Here is a 16,405-nt window from a genome sequence, read left to right on the forward strand (position 1 = left end):
CAAACTGTCAGGGTTGTTAATGCCGGGAGATACAAAGTTCCTACCAACTAGACATGCAGACGAACCATACAACAAGCCTGCTTTTTCTGGTACAGCCAAGCGTCCAAGCCTACTTGAAAGCCCACATTCCAACTCAGGGCAACCTGTGATCTCCGTAGCCCTGGCCCATCATGCATCATGATGCAATCACGTGATCTGGAAGCAGCATGCCACTCCAGTAACACCTTTCTGGTACATACGAATGAGTTGGCAGAGCAAAAACATGCAAGTTATCCGAGCATTAAGGACTCAGAAGTCCCAACGATCAAGCTGCACTCTAGCTTCAGCCATGTCCTTTTGCGCTTTCCTTCGCCGATAGAAAATGGGGCAGTCCCGACTGCAATGATAGCGCCGGCAGGAGTTTTAAGCTTGTCATTAAAGTACAAAGATTGGAATATGTTGATAAGCAACTGCGGAAGGAAGGAACATTTGCAAACCTGGTGCAGAGAACGTCCTGGTGCAGGGAGCCTTGACACTCCTGGCACTGTGTCCATAGCTTCCCAAAGAGCATCTCCAGATCAGAAACTGTGGATGTTAAAAATAAACTAGTCAGTCATCCAACGCTTGGGGACGGTACCTTTTCAACACACCGAGAAACATTTCAGATGATTTAGATCATACCATTTGCTACGGTTTTGCAGTATAACTCTGCTTCTCTTCCCTTGCAATGTGAGCAAAGTGTTTGATTGGGACCACTGCAGGGTGAGAATAAGTCAGTTAAGAAACTGTGTCTTAAAAAAAGGTAGTAGAAAACCGGTTTTACTGCTGGAATGAGGATATTAGAAAGAAAGCTCCTGTTTTACAGTACATCTGCACTGCAATATTAAATATTGGAAAGCAAATGCGCACAACTCCAACAGAAGAATAGAGTGCACGGTTTTTGTAACTTATTAGGAGAATCACCTTATAACTGCTTTGCATCCAAGACAAGTCAATTGTTTCTTTGCAAATTTCATTATCCCGCTATTTGAAGGAGTTGAGATTGAAACAGCTCTGGTATGACTTCCATGAAGCAGCTCTCTGCTGGCATTCTTCAGAATTGGTTCAAATATTCTCAACAGTGGCTGACAACAAACATTTTGTAATCCATTAGAAATGCGGAAAGAGAAGCTTTGAATATCAAGGAAAGTGTTGTGGACAAACTTTGCTAATTTGATTCTCAAGGTAGTAATGGGGATCTATTGGTATGTTATTATCCAGTACATAAATTGGGTCTTCTGACTTCTCATATGCCTGTATGCAGAAACACAAATGTATCAAAACAATACTACAGTATGAAGATAAACAACTCTGCCACGAGAAATACACATAAGTTAACCTTTGCCCCTTTGGCTGCTTTTATTATAACATAAGGAACTCGGTCACCAACAGTTGGTGCAGTAGCAGCATCCCTCTGTTCAACAGAAACAAAATTAATTTCAGCAATGTCAGTCATGTGCCCCCAATCTCAACAAGGAATGGAGAAATATAAGCACCATTCAGCAAAGAATATCAGTTGGTACCTTCCGCATCCTCTCAGCAAGCTCCACATGGGCAGCTTTTACAGCATAGTCCTCTCCTGTTTTAGTCAAACCCTGCAGATCAGAGTCATTATGAGTAACCAGATGAGGATGCCAAGCTTTATGATATTAATAGGCACACTAATTCACCTTCGTTATAACTAGAAGTGACAAGTCCACACGGTTCATTAATAGATCGGATATGGTGTTCTTGACATATTGAACTGCACCAGGAATGTCTCGGTCCACTAGTAATTTATGAAGGCACTCAGTTACCAGGTTCTTTACCAATAAACAGTTGTCCCTTCTTACTGTTTCAATACCTGTAAGCAAAGGTAGAAGAATGCATGTTAAAGCACAAAAGTAGGATCACCCATCAGAAAAGTACTACACAAAATACCTTTTGTATCCATTTTGTCAAATTTCTCAGGATTCGTCCAGTACAAACCAGCATATCTCTTCTTGCTGATCAGTAGATATGGGAAATATATTTTCTCAAACTCTAGCTTGATGGGCTGCAAGACAGATGTCAAAATCAACAAATATATTAAACTTCAAGCTATTAATTAATAATTAAATTGGATAATTCTGTTATAAACTAAGAGCAGGAAGATAAGGATTTGAATTCAGCTAGACTTTATTGCAGGAACAAACATGCTACACTGACAACGTATTTATGCACAGTAGTTCCTGAATCTGATCTGATATTGTGAGATACAGATCAAAGATTGCTCCTACCACGAATAAAATAGTCAAACCTCATACAGAGAATAAGTTAAGGTGACAAGACGAAACAATCACAACATACGTGAAAGACTTAGCGAGGCCAGACAACCAATTTCTTTAGTTTTTACTAGTATCCCTTTGCTAATGTCTGCTGGTTCTTCCTGTGTCCAAATCGGGGCACTGGACTATTTGTCCTTCATTCTGTCCAAGATCTTGGAGCTTAAGTTTCAGACTTGGGAACCGCTTTATATGGAGATCATTATACTAACAGCAAGGAGCATCTGGACTACAAGACATGATCTTGTCATTGTCCATCATGTCAGAAAGTCATACCATTTATTTTAAAATGGACAGCTGGCAGTTTGTAAATTTCACTTTGTTGCATTTAATATTTGGACTAGCACCCACTGCTCATTCTTGGGGTGACTGATCCCTGGGGGCTCTAGCCCCTGCTCATCCCTGCCCTTGCTGGCCTGGCTGGCTGCACTAGTTTGTTCGGCAGCTGGTGGGAGAAGGGTGCTGGTAGTCAATGTTGGAGGTGTGCCTGGCAAGGTGGCTAGCTTGGCTAGCTGTGCATGGGTGGCCCAGCCTCCGGTAGTAGGCAGGCATCGGTTGGTACATTGATGAGGTAGTCAGCAACGTGCCAGGGGTATTCCATGACACGTGCCTTGACCCCTTGCCTAGCAGCACCTGGCTTTGTGTGGCTAGCTTTCGCCTTCCCTGTGCGCCGGCATCATACCGCAGATCTGGGCATCCTTGAAGCAAATCTGGGTCGGCTGGTGCTGAGACATGGCCAAGCTCCTTTTAAAGGCGGCGCCATGGCTGTTCTGAGCTGGTCCTGATGTGCAGCCTGTGGTGGCCTCTCTTGGTGGGGCGACCGTCAGGTTATCATGATGACATGGTTGCAGGCGGTGCTAGGATAGGATCTTGTGTCTTTTTGTGGGCTTGCCGTTAATGAGTTGTGGTCATGGTACTCAGTGCTCAGCTCTCCAGGCGGAAGCCCTTCATGATCTTTGTTGGTGCCAAAGGCGCGCTCGTGATTTCCTCCTTGGTGGTGTCATCGAGGAGCACGCAGATTCACCTTCATCCCTCGTGGTATAGTTCCAGGTGAAAACCGAGATTCCGGATTGGACGACAGCAGACAACATCACTTCCTCACTGGAGGCCTTGTTCTTGGAGGACTAACCCTAGGTTGGCACATAGGCCAGTGGCACACACCTTCGCTCTCAGGTAGATCCTACGTGCACCCATTTCTTGTCAATATAGCTGTAGTGGATGCACATGAGCAGAGTACGGAGGATGTCATGCCATGTCATCTTGGTTGGATGAGGTCACTCAACGGGTATTGACTGAAGGTATCTAGTGCATGTTGCAATGGGCAAGGAATGTGGCTATGTGTAGTGGTGCAGTGAGCACAAGTGGTGTCTAGAGGTGCCAAGGCATCGGCACCAGCAGTTGTGCAAGGCCAGCGGTTGAAGACGTCATCTATCTTTACCGGAGCAGGAGGCAGGAGCATCCCTATTCTGCTTTTTTTCGCAGTTGGGTTCTCTCCTGTGGGGGGGGTTCCATCCTGTTTGCTTCTATGGATGGCATCTAAGTCGGGGTTTGTTTGGTGGCGTCTATTCCAAGTTTATCTGACAGTTGCTGGTCATGGTCATTGCATGGAGGTGCAAGATTGCATTTTCTCGAAATATAACAATATTGAATTACACTGCAGGATCATTTGATTCATTTCCCAACATTCTCCCACAAAACAATGCTATGGTTATAGGTCAACAACAATATTCAGAAATAATTGTCTAGTCACCTTAATAAATGTTTCACTGATAAAGTCTGCAGCTTCTCTTCCCAATTTCATTGCGTCCTCAACAGTAGAAACACCAAACTGTACCATCACAGAATCAGTATCTCCATAAATCACCTGTAATGTCCAAATGAATTTGCACAAACCATCAGAAATGAATGATAAGTATCAAAGTCTAACAAATAAACGCACCAAGCATATAGATCAAAGCATAACAAAGGGTCCTGTATGCGTATCGGGAAGTGATTATTATGCTGATATATACACTGCAGTGATCGAATGTATTGGAGCAAGATATCACTTGAAGAAGGTCCTCAGCATGCCGCATATAAATTTGGAAAAATCAGAACCATGTAACTGCAACCAGCTGTGAGAATGGCATGTGGGTCCAGATCCCACATGTCACTGACACGTGAAGTTTTACAAAACTGCCAGCTTTGCAGGGATGTCACAAAATAATTTTGGCACTATGTTCTGCTGACATCTAGCCGAAACTAATGTTGTGCAGCTTTGACACTCCATTTGTGGGAAGGATTTGCCACTCCATGTCTCACTGAGATGGCCCAGTCCACAAGTCAGTAAGACATCAAGTGGCAAAGACTTAAGTGCTAAGCAAGTGAGTGTGCAGACATAACTAATCAGTTCGAATCCGATATAGAAGCTCTAATGAATTAATATCTGAGGTATCACATGTTAAATAGGTAGAAAGGCTTGAACCTGGTAATGTTGAGTAGATTAGTTAACATGAATATTTCAAGTTTATATAAGCAGAAGGTACGGGAACTAATAGTTCACCTCTGCATTATGCTCATAGCCATTAAGTGTTGTGAATTTATCTTCAACAAGCTTCTTTGTATGCTCAATCATCTGTCTACCTGTGGAACAAAATAGCTTCAGTGTTTCGTAATTCAAGATGTATCTGAATTTGTTAGGCTACTATACAATGAAATATGGATCATTTTAAATGCAAAATTCATCCTCACCGTAGCTTGTCACACTAGAAGAAATCTCTAAACAGGGTAATTGACCAACAGTAGCTCCAGTAAAACCATAAACTGAGTTTGCACTTATCTGAAATAGAACCATTAAACAATGTCAAGATTCAAGTACTGCACATCTAATGTAAGACTCTTTGAGGGCACTGAGAATGGTAGGAAGAGGATACGGGGTACCTTTAGGGCAAGCTGACGACCATCAAGAACTGCGCGTTCAAATGGGTCCTTTGCTTCCTGTAAGTTATTGGTAATTTCACATAGGATCAAAGACATGCATTGCACGAATCTCTAGCATTACAAAAAGGATCTTGACTACAATCTTTTCAGGGTAATAACATGGGGGAACATACCTTCAAATCTGCTTTTGCTCTTTTTCGAGCAGCCAACAGTTCTTCAAGGATTTCAGGAAGTATACCCTGACATTGGACAGTACTGGTTAGGACACGCTACTTGTGTCACGAAAACCTTTAACCAAGCTAAGAAGCAACGAAAATATATATATATATAGAAAATGAAGCTGGTAACCTCGGCATCAATCGACGCACACAGACATCAATCTTTGACTAAGTTATTGCAAGAATTTAAAGTATGCCAGGAAACAATTACCTTTTGCAATTCTTGTTTCACAAATATTTCACCAGATGGGGTTTTGTAGAGGCTTTCTGGAGGCAAGTTGAGTTTACGGACATCTTCAGGGGGCACCTTAAAGACCATTTAAATAGTCGTTAATCCAATTTTCAGATAAAATTGTTTTCCCAGATATTAGCATAAAAATTGGGGGAAAAATGTGTTTACCAAAGTGCAGTAGCATAGGTTATGGGCCATCATGATGGATGGATACAGAGAAGCAAAGTCCAAAGTTGCAATGGGTTTCTCATAATATCCAGCCCTTGCCTCCAAAACCTAAAATTGAAGGGAAATATAAATTACGAAAAACAATGACATTTGACAATAAAACCGTAATGGAACTATTGCCCGTTGCATGACCAATTTAGAACTGAATGTTCCCATCTATAATTGGTGCACGAAAATAACTTTTGCATTAGTAGTAATAGCATAGTTGTCAGCCTGGAAATTTTCCTTAGCATACAAAACAAACATATGTACTGTCACTTCAAGGCAAGCTATGTAAAGGGTCTTAATGTGCAGTAAATAGCTGCTGCCGCAAGACAGAAAAGAAACAATGAGGTAGGAAAATGCAGATCATGTAGGAAAACTTACAGTTGCACCTTCAAAGGTATCTTGTCCAGAACCTTGGCCTTTCATGTTTGGTATAACAAGGTTTCTCTGTTTTGCTTTCCTGAGCAACTGCGAGAGGACCTAAAGACCAATTCAAATTCTTGTTAGAATGCTAGGGTGAAATATTTTGATTGGCAGGATTTGCTGTTGTTTTCACCTTAATGCTTTGTCCCCTTGACAGCAGAAATGAAATAGGGACTCCTGTGACCCTCGCCATCTCTACATAGTTGTAGATGTACATCAATTTATCTAACAGTCGCTGCGGAAGATAAGCATCCTGTGTGTATGTTAATGGGAAAGATTAAAGTATGTGAGGATCAGGTTCCGAGAAAAGGATAGTAATCAACTCAAATATAAACATTTTACAGGACACTAAGCAAAAGTACCATCCTAGCTTATAAAACTAAGCTTCCGGCAGACCTACTTACCAGAGTTAGAAAGCAAATATTTTCCCGTGCCACACTCGTTCTTCAAATCATTAAATGTTGCTCATTATTGTGGAATAACATAATTTTCTTGGGAAAAATTAAGTATACCTCATAATGTGATCATGCAAAGAATAAAAGGTAACTTCCTAGGTGAAATAGAATATTATAAATAGAATGCATTCATGTATTTTATTGTCCAAAATCATAAATTATCTTGTTTTAGTCTGGACTAGGAACTCTTAAGACGATAGTAATATTGCCTTCCAAGCTGCTACATACATTAAGAAAAATGCTTTCGGTGAATCAGAATTACAATCCCAAACTCATGATGATGCCAAAAGCCTGAACAGACCACAATGTACATATTTTATGATGTTAAGTGCAAGAACAATATATAATTATTCCTTTGGGTGAACTGGTACTAGCCCATCTGGGGAGCTACAAGGACATCTTGAGAGAGAGATAATAAAATGCCCAGAACTAATCTATAACTTTGCAATGAATAAGGATGTGTGCATCGCTTTGATGCAGAGGCCAGGGCTATGTTTCCTTTTCAAAAAAAAAAAAAAAAAAAACAAAAAAACTAAACCAGCATACTTCAGTTAACAGTTCAGCAGTTCAATACTCCCTCCTTTCCATGAACTAAAACCACGACAAGAATTATGGAACAGAGGGAGTAGCAGATAATTGAGGACAATTAAGCTGACCTTCAAGCAATAAACTGCCAGACGCCTTCGTGTCTCTGAGTTCCCATTTTGAAGATCAGATATAATTGAATGGTGAACGTCCTCTTTCTGCTCATAATGTTTTTATCAGAACAATAAATAAAAGTATAAAATGCAAATATTACTAGAGATACAGTACTAAAATGACTCGTTCATAAAAAAGATTTAAAAGAAAGCCATGCATCAGGTAAGCACTTTGCAGCAAAGAGACGATTTTCCAACAGACCAGTACCACACAATCACAACTACAGAGCAAGTGCACTTTCAGTTTTTTTAGTATTTCCAATTCAAAAGGTGTTCCAAACCTTGATCCATTGCAGCATAATTTGGTAGCGTAAGGGTTCAAAGATCGGAGATAGGGCACTGATCCTCAGAACTAGCAGGGCTCGTTGCCGACAAGGAAGAGAAGCTCTGAGGCTGTAGAGTACTTTTGATTATTTTTCTTGCTTTAGAGAATTACCCGATACACCTTTATATGGGTGAGTTGGCTTGTCCCACAAGACTAGGATCGTCGTTTTTTAATAAACTGTATCTCCATTTCCCTAATCCCTAATTAAATAAATCTCCATTCCTAAGAACATAACTCTTCCCATAACAAGATAATCTTTACATTCTAATCCGAATGCTTTCTGACTAATAATGGGCAAGATGGCGCTAGTGTCGTAACCCCTTGCATGGCCTTGGCCAAACCCACAGCACACATTTAAATGATAATGGTATGGCTATGAGTAAATATTTTGGGGTGTGCTGACAAAAACTACAGCCACTTAAAATGATTGGACTTACTTGTTCTCCAAGAAAATGTGCAGATACAGAGTTCAATGAATAAGAACTCAGCTTGTAGTCCCTTTGCATAGCCTGTGCACATGCAGAAAGTACAGATAAAGAGAATAATGAGGTACTGTTATGTGGTCGAAAATTGAAAATAATAATAACTACTACCGCTGTTCCATAAAACAAGGTGTATATTTTTGGTCAAAAGTCAACATCATGTAAGTTCGACCAATTATTTAGACAAAAGTAAAAAATATTTCAAATATTTACTAAGTAGACTATGAAAGTACATTCGATGGTCGATCTATTGATATCGATTTGGTGTCGTAGATATTTAATTTTTTCCATATAATTAGTCAAACTTGTAAGACGTTAACTTTTGACTAAAAATATACACCTTATTTTATAGAACAGAGGGATTATGGGTCTAGTTAATATGTAAAACAGTAGATGACAACCTGCAGGAGGTCGAATTGTACCCTTCCCTCCAAAGTTACATCTTTACTTTCACGCGTACCATATTGCCTGGACAAGAATGCATCATCAGCTTTGTTTTTCATGAGAATACTGTACAGGTATTCAATCATCATTTGCTAATTGCTATGTTTTACATAGCAAAATCGTGTCATTGCACCTTGCAGGGTCATGAAATCTTGTAGCATTAGCATGCGATGATTAAGGTAGGGTAAACAATTGAAAGTGTTGTAAAGTCTACACTAAAATGGCATTTCCCTAATTATCCTTCATTGCAGAGAATGGCATTAAGCAACAAATCAAGTTTCTACTCCTCGCGACAGAAGCCGCGTTCTGCTATGCATGAACCATGAAACTATGCCGTCAGAAAAAATGTGGATAACATATCTGGAAATGACACTGCTAAAACTAGTTATAGGGCACTAAACTTCTGAACTATGAACGATATGTCCTTGTTTGCATTGAATGAGCATGGTTAGCATACTTTCAGCTAAATCAGACCATAAAATACTAAATCTGCAACAGAAATTATTCATCACCATTCACCAGAATCAAATAAGCATACGCTGCATATGTAAGCACACAAGGAAAACACATAAAAGAAGCAGCAACATGTTGGAAAGAACCAAACAAAACTCGGATTATTGCTTAGCTATTTGACCATAAATGGACTACCGCTATAGATTTTGAACACTTAGTTGGCTATAACCCACTATGGGCGAACTAGATGGACCAGAAAGAACAAATATAAAATGCACAACGACTAACACTAAAAAGTAACCTTGAGTTGAAAGTAGTATCACGGACACGGACACGACTATTTCTGATTCGACCAAGCAGCGGAAACTCCACTATCTTAAGAACTTCAGCTCTCTGCAAATGTGTGAAACCATATTATACTAAGATACAGAAATCGCCAGGTTGGCCAAAGATTAAGAATGTATAAGCTTTACAGAAGTTCTTATACCTCAATAAGATAAGGAAGATCAAATTTGCAGATATTGTACCCGATTATAATATCAGGATCCGCCTCACGTATTAAATCCTGCAAAAGAACAAAGAAGAACAAGGTTGTTCTTAATAGAGTTGCATGTCTACCATGAGACAAAGTACTTGAGTTTAGAAGAGCATAATTCAAAGAAGTAAATGCAAACTGTAGATACAAAAAAACACATCAAACTAGTACATGTTGTATTACCATGGATACAGCTTATATCTATATACAGTAATTGACCAAATAAGAACTGAGGTTGTGAACTCCAAATGAGGCATCAGTGCATCACTCACCCTCCAAGCAAGTAGAATATCTCTCTCTGTGTCAAATGACATTACATCAACTCCAACAATGGGAGAGCATGATTTAAGGGTCATGACATTCCGTACGAAAGGCTGGGCTTCTCCTTGAAGCGTGAGCAAATTAGCTATCTATTTAATCAAAAAAAAAGCAAGTCAAGACATTAAGCACGTAGAACAATTTGCATTTGAAACTACGTGGAAGCAATTATCAGAATATAAAGATAATGAAATAAACCTGAATAACAGGATCATGAGTTGGTTCTGGGAAATGCCCTTTGCGACCAGCACATTCAATGTCAAAACTTAATATGCGAAAGGGGGCCATCTTAGAGTATTCCCCTTCAGCAGCATGGCTTACCAAATCTGAGTATCTGTTGGTGGACTTAAGGAAAAAATATGATATCACGATTTAGAAATAGGGATGAAGGAGCTCAATTCAGTATGGAGGATACAGGCAATCCAACTCCAGCTGACAATAGGACATGATGCGAGCTGCTTTCCTGTACTTCCCAGCAGGAACTTCAAGCCAATTGCCACCAACAATGTTGCAATCAATCATAAAACGAAGGGCAAAAAGAATGTTGCTTTCATATGTCAGGAAACTCTTTGAACCAAGGCCTTCCATCGTTATACCCCTTTCAAGGATGCCTAAAATGCAAAAACATATGCAAGTTGCAGTAAGCCAGAAAAATGCAATGATGCTGCTAGTCACAGCCTCTAGGATGATCAGAAAAGATGGGAACAAAGAAAAGATCATAAATCAAATACTAATTCACTGCCAAATAACTGAAAATGTTCTTAGGCTATAAAGGTTGTTCATTACAAAGTAAAGGTAGTGAGGACAATAATGAAAGAAATGTGTAATGTTCTTAAACTAGCACTGACCACGACAACTAGCTACCATCGTAGGTAGGGTAACTACTATCTTCAGGAAAGACTGAGATTTTTGTGGTTGGTAATGCATAATTGTCTGCTTCTGCACTAGTTCAACGCTCTTCACGAACTTTGGCACATTGCTACTCCTATTTGATTCCTTCATCCTCACCTGTAGTACATTGTGAAGAATGTATAAGAAAAGAATGCACTGCTGAAGTACCTTGTTTGAGCATAAGGGTCGACTCAAAACAGGATAGAAGAAACCTCTAGTATTTGTTTGAAGCGTGAAATATCATCAGGACCCATGCCTGATGGGCAGCTGATGTAGAAATATGGTTCGAACCCATGAACCTGGCAGCACACACTGTGACCTGAGAACATAGTATTGGTAAGCTGACACATCAACAGAAGCCACATTGTAAAGAAAACTTATTTGAACATAGAAATATAATACCTTCTCTGGTGACACCAAAAATCCTGATTATAGCTGCCGGGCCGGAAGATTTGGGAAGCAACTCTTTGTGGCTCTCACCAATAACATAATCTATATCCAGCTGCTGAAAAGCTAGATAACAAGGCAAGAGAAGAATAAGATGAGCAATAAGAAAACATAAAGCTTGTCTCCATTTTAGTTAAACCAAACAGCTAGGCAGCTAATTGTGCTATGACAAGCAATCCTTACAAAAATCATTGCACGTGGTATTTCCTCTTTCTTGTCCCCCATGTAACGAATACATATTATAGAAACCACAAAAGGTGTGCAAAACATATGGAGGCTCACAGCCGTTTTAAGGGAAACGGACAACTTCGGAACTCATTTCATAAGCTTTAAGCTTTATATAGTTTGTAGAAACTAAATCAATCATACACATATGCAGTTCCACGTATCTATCCAAATTCCAATATGATAATGATTCCAAGATCCATCTCATTTTACCAGCGACACAACCAGGACACCGAGGACTGTCAGAAGTACAGCCACGCCAGGGACAATTTGGTGCCTCTTGGAATGCAAAAGTTCTACTGATTCCAAAACCAGAAAGAACTGCCTTTGAATATAGCCACACACAGGGGCGGAACTACGGCTCGGCAACCCTGGGCAGCTGCCTGAGCTCAGCATCGAGCTGCCATGAAGTGCTCCACCATCACATGCATAAAGGCTGATCTGCGCAGATGTTTTTTCAGGCAGACAGAGTTACAGAGGCCATGTGCACTCGAACACACACCCTTAGTCATGGCCAGATAGGGCAGTGGAGCCATGGGCCTAGCTTCCCTGTTGCCCCACAATCCAGAGATAGTCCTGCAGCATGCAGCACAGCGGACATCATCTTGCTCTCGTTGGCCAACTTGAGTCACTAATTTCTCAACCATGCCAAGTGTGTTTGTTAGTAGCCATGGGCAAGAAACATGAATTTGGTATGCTCCTAATCTCAAACGTTTAGGTCTCCTTTATTACAGGCTTCTGCATGTTTTTATTGATTACATTCTTATTAATACTGTAATGTTAGTGGGCATATGACCAAATGAAAAGCCAGTTTTGTTACATTGTTGGGCAATACCACAAAGTCCAGAATAGTAAATTCTCCCTTATGTGCTGTATTAATTTTCATTACGGTGAGTGCGCAAGCAGAAAAACATGCGCTGGTTGCTACAAGCGCTCAATTTAACATCGGACACTTCTGCACCCAAAAATCATTATTAGGCTTGTGATTCGCCCGGGCTCCCCAAATTTTGAGGCTCCGCTACTGCCCTCATGATGCACAATTCATCAGTTACAGGTTTACATTCAATCACCTCACATGCTGACATGCATCAACCGAGTGAAGAACCAATTATTTGTGAGCAACCCTTCACAGTCCGCCAGGCCCACTACAAAGGTCTGCCTTCCTCAAAAACAAGTTGCTAGGGTTCACTCATCTGATCGGCGCATCGACAAATAAAAGAGGAACACTTATTTTGCCCAAAATGCACTAAATCGCCAAGCTCTATAGTTCGGACCGCTACATTTCGGATATAAACAAATCTGCGCCAAATCGCCTGGGGTACCAGAATACCAGAGCTCCCGAGCCCAGGCATCATCAAATCGAGTTAATCAAAGCAACATTCTGAACCCCAAAAAAACTCTATCCAGTCAACTGACAGTTGCTGAAAAGCACGGCACTCAATCCGCCCCAAGATACGCGCTTCCACGCAGACGTGAACTACCCCAGACTGGAGATCGAAGGAGAGCGGGTGGAGTGAAGGGGCGGCTGTACCAACGGAGCGGGAGCAACCGGAGACGAGGTCGGCTGGGAGGGCGGGGCGCTTCCAGCGGGAGAGGCGGGAGGCGAGGGCCTCGTCCCGGTCGAGCAGCAGCAGCGCCGCCTCGTCCTCCTCCAGGATAGTCTCGTCCAGGAACACGTCCTCGTCCATCATATCCTCCTCCTCCTCCGCCGCCGCAGCGGGAGCCGGCGGAGGCGGCTGCGAGGCGCCGGGCGGCGTGGGGTGGGCCCGCTTCGCCGCCGCCGCGGAGGGCGCTGCGGCGGGCGCCGCCCGCCGCTTGCCGGCTGAGCTCATCGCCGGCACCGGGGATGGGGAGAGAGACGGGGGAATGGGAGGGGCGGGAAGGCGGGGAACTGGAATTGGGGTTCCCGCCGTTGTAGGAGATGTAGGGTTTATACGCGAGGTGATTCGGCGTAATACGCCAACCCGCGACGTTGACGTAAAGCGAAGCTTGACGTGAACGAACGTTTGGGCGCGGCGAAGGATGTACAAATGTGCGGTACAGTGAACGCGCCTAGTTTCCTTAGAAAAAAAAAAAAAGAGCAAATTGTATCTTTGACATCAAATGTGTTCCGGTCTTCGTGTTTGTCACTGAACTCGTAACTCGTAAGATAGTTGTTTGGTTTGTCAAACACGCGGAAAATCGTTAGAGCTTACTGTACATGGTGTTTGATCTTTGTTGAAAGTAATGATTTGTTAGATCTATGATAACCCCGGGTGACTCCAGAGTGGGAAGAATTACATTGAACGGAGAATTACATTGGAGGACTTGTTATTACGTACAAAAAGAGGTGGTTCGTCAAAAAAGGAGACTGGCCAATCAGCTAAGGTGCGAATTCAAAATTTACACCGAAAAATTAAATTGCACTACAACTAGGATTTAGGTGGGATATCACTCGATCACACTTCGGTTAAGTTTCTGCAGGAAAGATGAAGATACTTACAGTACAGAGAGTTGCATTTTGGCCCTAATTTGTGAAGATAAATCATTTAGTCTCACTCGACATAAGAGGAATTAATACATAAATGAGTCTTTTTGCTAAGCCCAATTATTTATCAATCGATGTTGAGCATCATATAATCTTCATCACACAAAAACGTGAAAATGTTGTCTCTAAGACAGTGAGCCATGGTTCATAAACTGAAGCTGAAAAAGGTAATGTTGAAGGAACAAAGGACACTGGCCTCTTCATTTAATCGTCTTTTCATGACGCTACGATGTTCAAACGTAGGACTCTTAAACTAGCTACTACCGCATCGGTTCCGAATAAGATGTTCTAACTTTTCCCAAATTATATATATCTAGGTGCATCTCAGTGTGTCTATTCACTCATTTTAGTATTTGTGTAGTCCACATTAAAGTATACAAAACAGCTTATAATTTAGAGCGGAGGAAATATGAAGCAAGAGGAAGTCTAGCCCCATGTGTGGGTTGTACCCCTTACCTAATGACCCATTGATTATTGCATCGATACTTTAAGCTCTTCATGTGTGTTCTAGCATGTGTGTCATTGAAGCTTATTTGCAAGTGACACAATAGAGACCCATATATCAAACTAAGTAAAATCTGCAAGGCTCGTCCATGCGACTATGTTATAACCAATGAGCCTAGAGTTGTCGGTGGGGTTTTGCTCCTAGCCGATGGCGGAGACAGGCCCCAGGCAATACGGGCGTTGGCCCGGGCGTGAGACTGAAACGCAGGCTACGGTAATGTATTGTAGCTACAGTGCACTAAAGATGGCATGTAGCTACACTGTAGCTACAGTACATCAAACAAGAAAGAATGTGCAACAAATACTATACATGCATCAATTTGATTTCTTAAACAAGCAAAGAAAAATGCATGAAGCTCGGGATAGAAAGAGAAAGGCCTTACCTAACTAGACATACATGAATGTCCCATGAGGTCCATGTGACACTTGAACCCCAAATCTCTGCCAAAATCTGCAATTTTCGCGGTCTTGTTGTTGTCAAGCATGATGTTACTAGCATTGCGACCTTATGGCTACCCGAGGAAAGGCTGGGGCTGCCCAGGTTTCACGAGTGAATTTCGTTGAAATTGTAGTCAAGAAACGTGGTTCAAGCTGATAGTTTGGTTGGGTAAGAACTCTTAGATTGACCATACATGCTGCCCAGGCTCCGTTCATGAGTTGGCTCCACTATGTATGAATGATCATGAGTTGTTCTTGTGACTTTTTTAGATGGAAAAATGAGCTAGTGTGGTGGGGTGTGTGGGGTGGAGGGGGCAGCCCCCCCCCCCCCATTTGTAAATAGCTTTGCCCGTGTGAATGATGGTTGGGGTACATTGATCGTTTGCAAACCTCCAACTGCATGCAACTCCATATATATCACGTCCTAGATCTTCACGAGTACCTATGAGATGGACGGCCTAAGCGCATCCTAAAGCTTGAATAGAATGACACAAAAATTGTAGATGTCATTCTTATCACTTCTCTCTGGGAAATATACTGCCTACTTGTATACAAATGCTTTGCGAGGTGCATGTAACAGTTGAGCGCCATCAACCATAGGATTTAATCGATATTTGCTCGCATGTTGTTATCAAGCGAGGATGTTGTTGACATTTTGATTATATGAATGATAAATGATGGAGTTACACGGGAATGATTAGGGTCCAAGACAGTTGATTGTGCATACGTGAAGATGCCCAAACTCTAGGGGCCACATACCCTATCTTCCCGAGTTTGAACCCAAATCATGGTGGTCTAGGGCGGGGAGGGGGGCAATGGCCCCCTGACTTGTACATATCTATGCATGTGTTGAGCTTATGGTTGGGATTCATCCTCGATGTGCATCCTATACGTAAAAATTAAAACATCATAGGAAAATGAATATTTAAGAATATTACGATGGCATGCTTGGTAGAAACATTGGAAGAAGTGAGTGGGAGGTGCCTTTTTTAGCATATCGTCATCTAGAGACGCTAGAACCAACTAGTAATTAATTTTCACGACAACAAGTCCCCTTGTAAAAATGAATCTAGGGTTTATACACATTAAAAATGTTTTTGTACTCAAGGGATAACATTCATGTAGTTCATGTTAATCAAAAGGCTTGAAATCAAAGAATATACATTAGTTTCCATGTAGTACTTGTATTTTCTTAATGGTGTCCAGTGAAGTTCATATCTAATGGTGCAAATCAGTCTATGTAATCAAGCATAGGAAAAAGGTGATCTATCCTTAGAAACAAACCCAACTGAGTACATGCCTGACATCAGCTACTAATAATACACTATTTTCCTTCA

The 16,405-nt window shown here is 41.5% G+C and overlaps 1 protein-coding gene across 1 annotated transcript; it reads right to left on the reverse strand.

Moving 5' to 3' along the window:
- Positions 1–288: 288 nt before the first annotated feature.
- LOC124652713 (DNA polymerase delta catalytic subunit-like) lies at positions 289–13,431 on the reverse strand. Its single transcript, XM_047191755.1, has 30 exons — positions 13,131–13,431; positions 11,330–11,440; positions 11,140–11,246; positions 10,885–11,044; positions 10,452–10,647; positions 10,235–10,370; positions 9,991–10,128; positions 9,671–9,748; positions 9,485–9,576; positions 8,688–8,754; positions 8,242–8,313; positions 7,438–7,524; positions 6,460–6,579; positions 6,285–6,383; positions 5,859–5,966; positions 5,670–5,765; positions 5,414–5,479; positions 5,241–5,297; positions 5,052–5,139; positions 4,864–4,943; positions 4,072–4,185; positions 1,939–2,053; positions 1,689–1,861; positions 1,542–1,613; positions 1,358–1,432; positions 1,183–1,272; positions 943–1,103; positions 661–734; positions 477–564; positions 289–376 (listed from the first exon to the last, which is right to left on the reverse strand). Exons 1-30 carry the CDS (start codon positions 13,429–13,431, stop codon positions 289–291), a joined length of 3,309 nt encoding a protein of 1,102 aa, XP_047047711.1.
- Between the last annotated feature and the right edge of the window lie 2,974 nt (positions 13,432–16,405).

Source organism: Lolium rigidum, chromosome 5 (genome assembly GCF_022539505.1).
Source record: "Lolium rigidum isolate FL_2022 chromosome 5, APGP_CSIRO_Lrig_0.1, whole genome shotgun sequence".
Lineage (NCBI taxonomy): Eukaryota > Viridiplantae > Streptophyta > Magnoliopsida > Poales > Poaceae > Lolium > Lolium rigidum.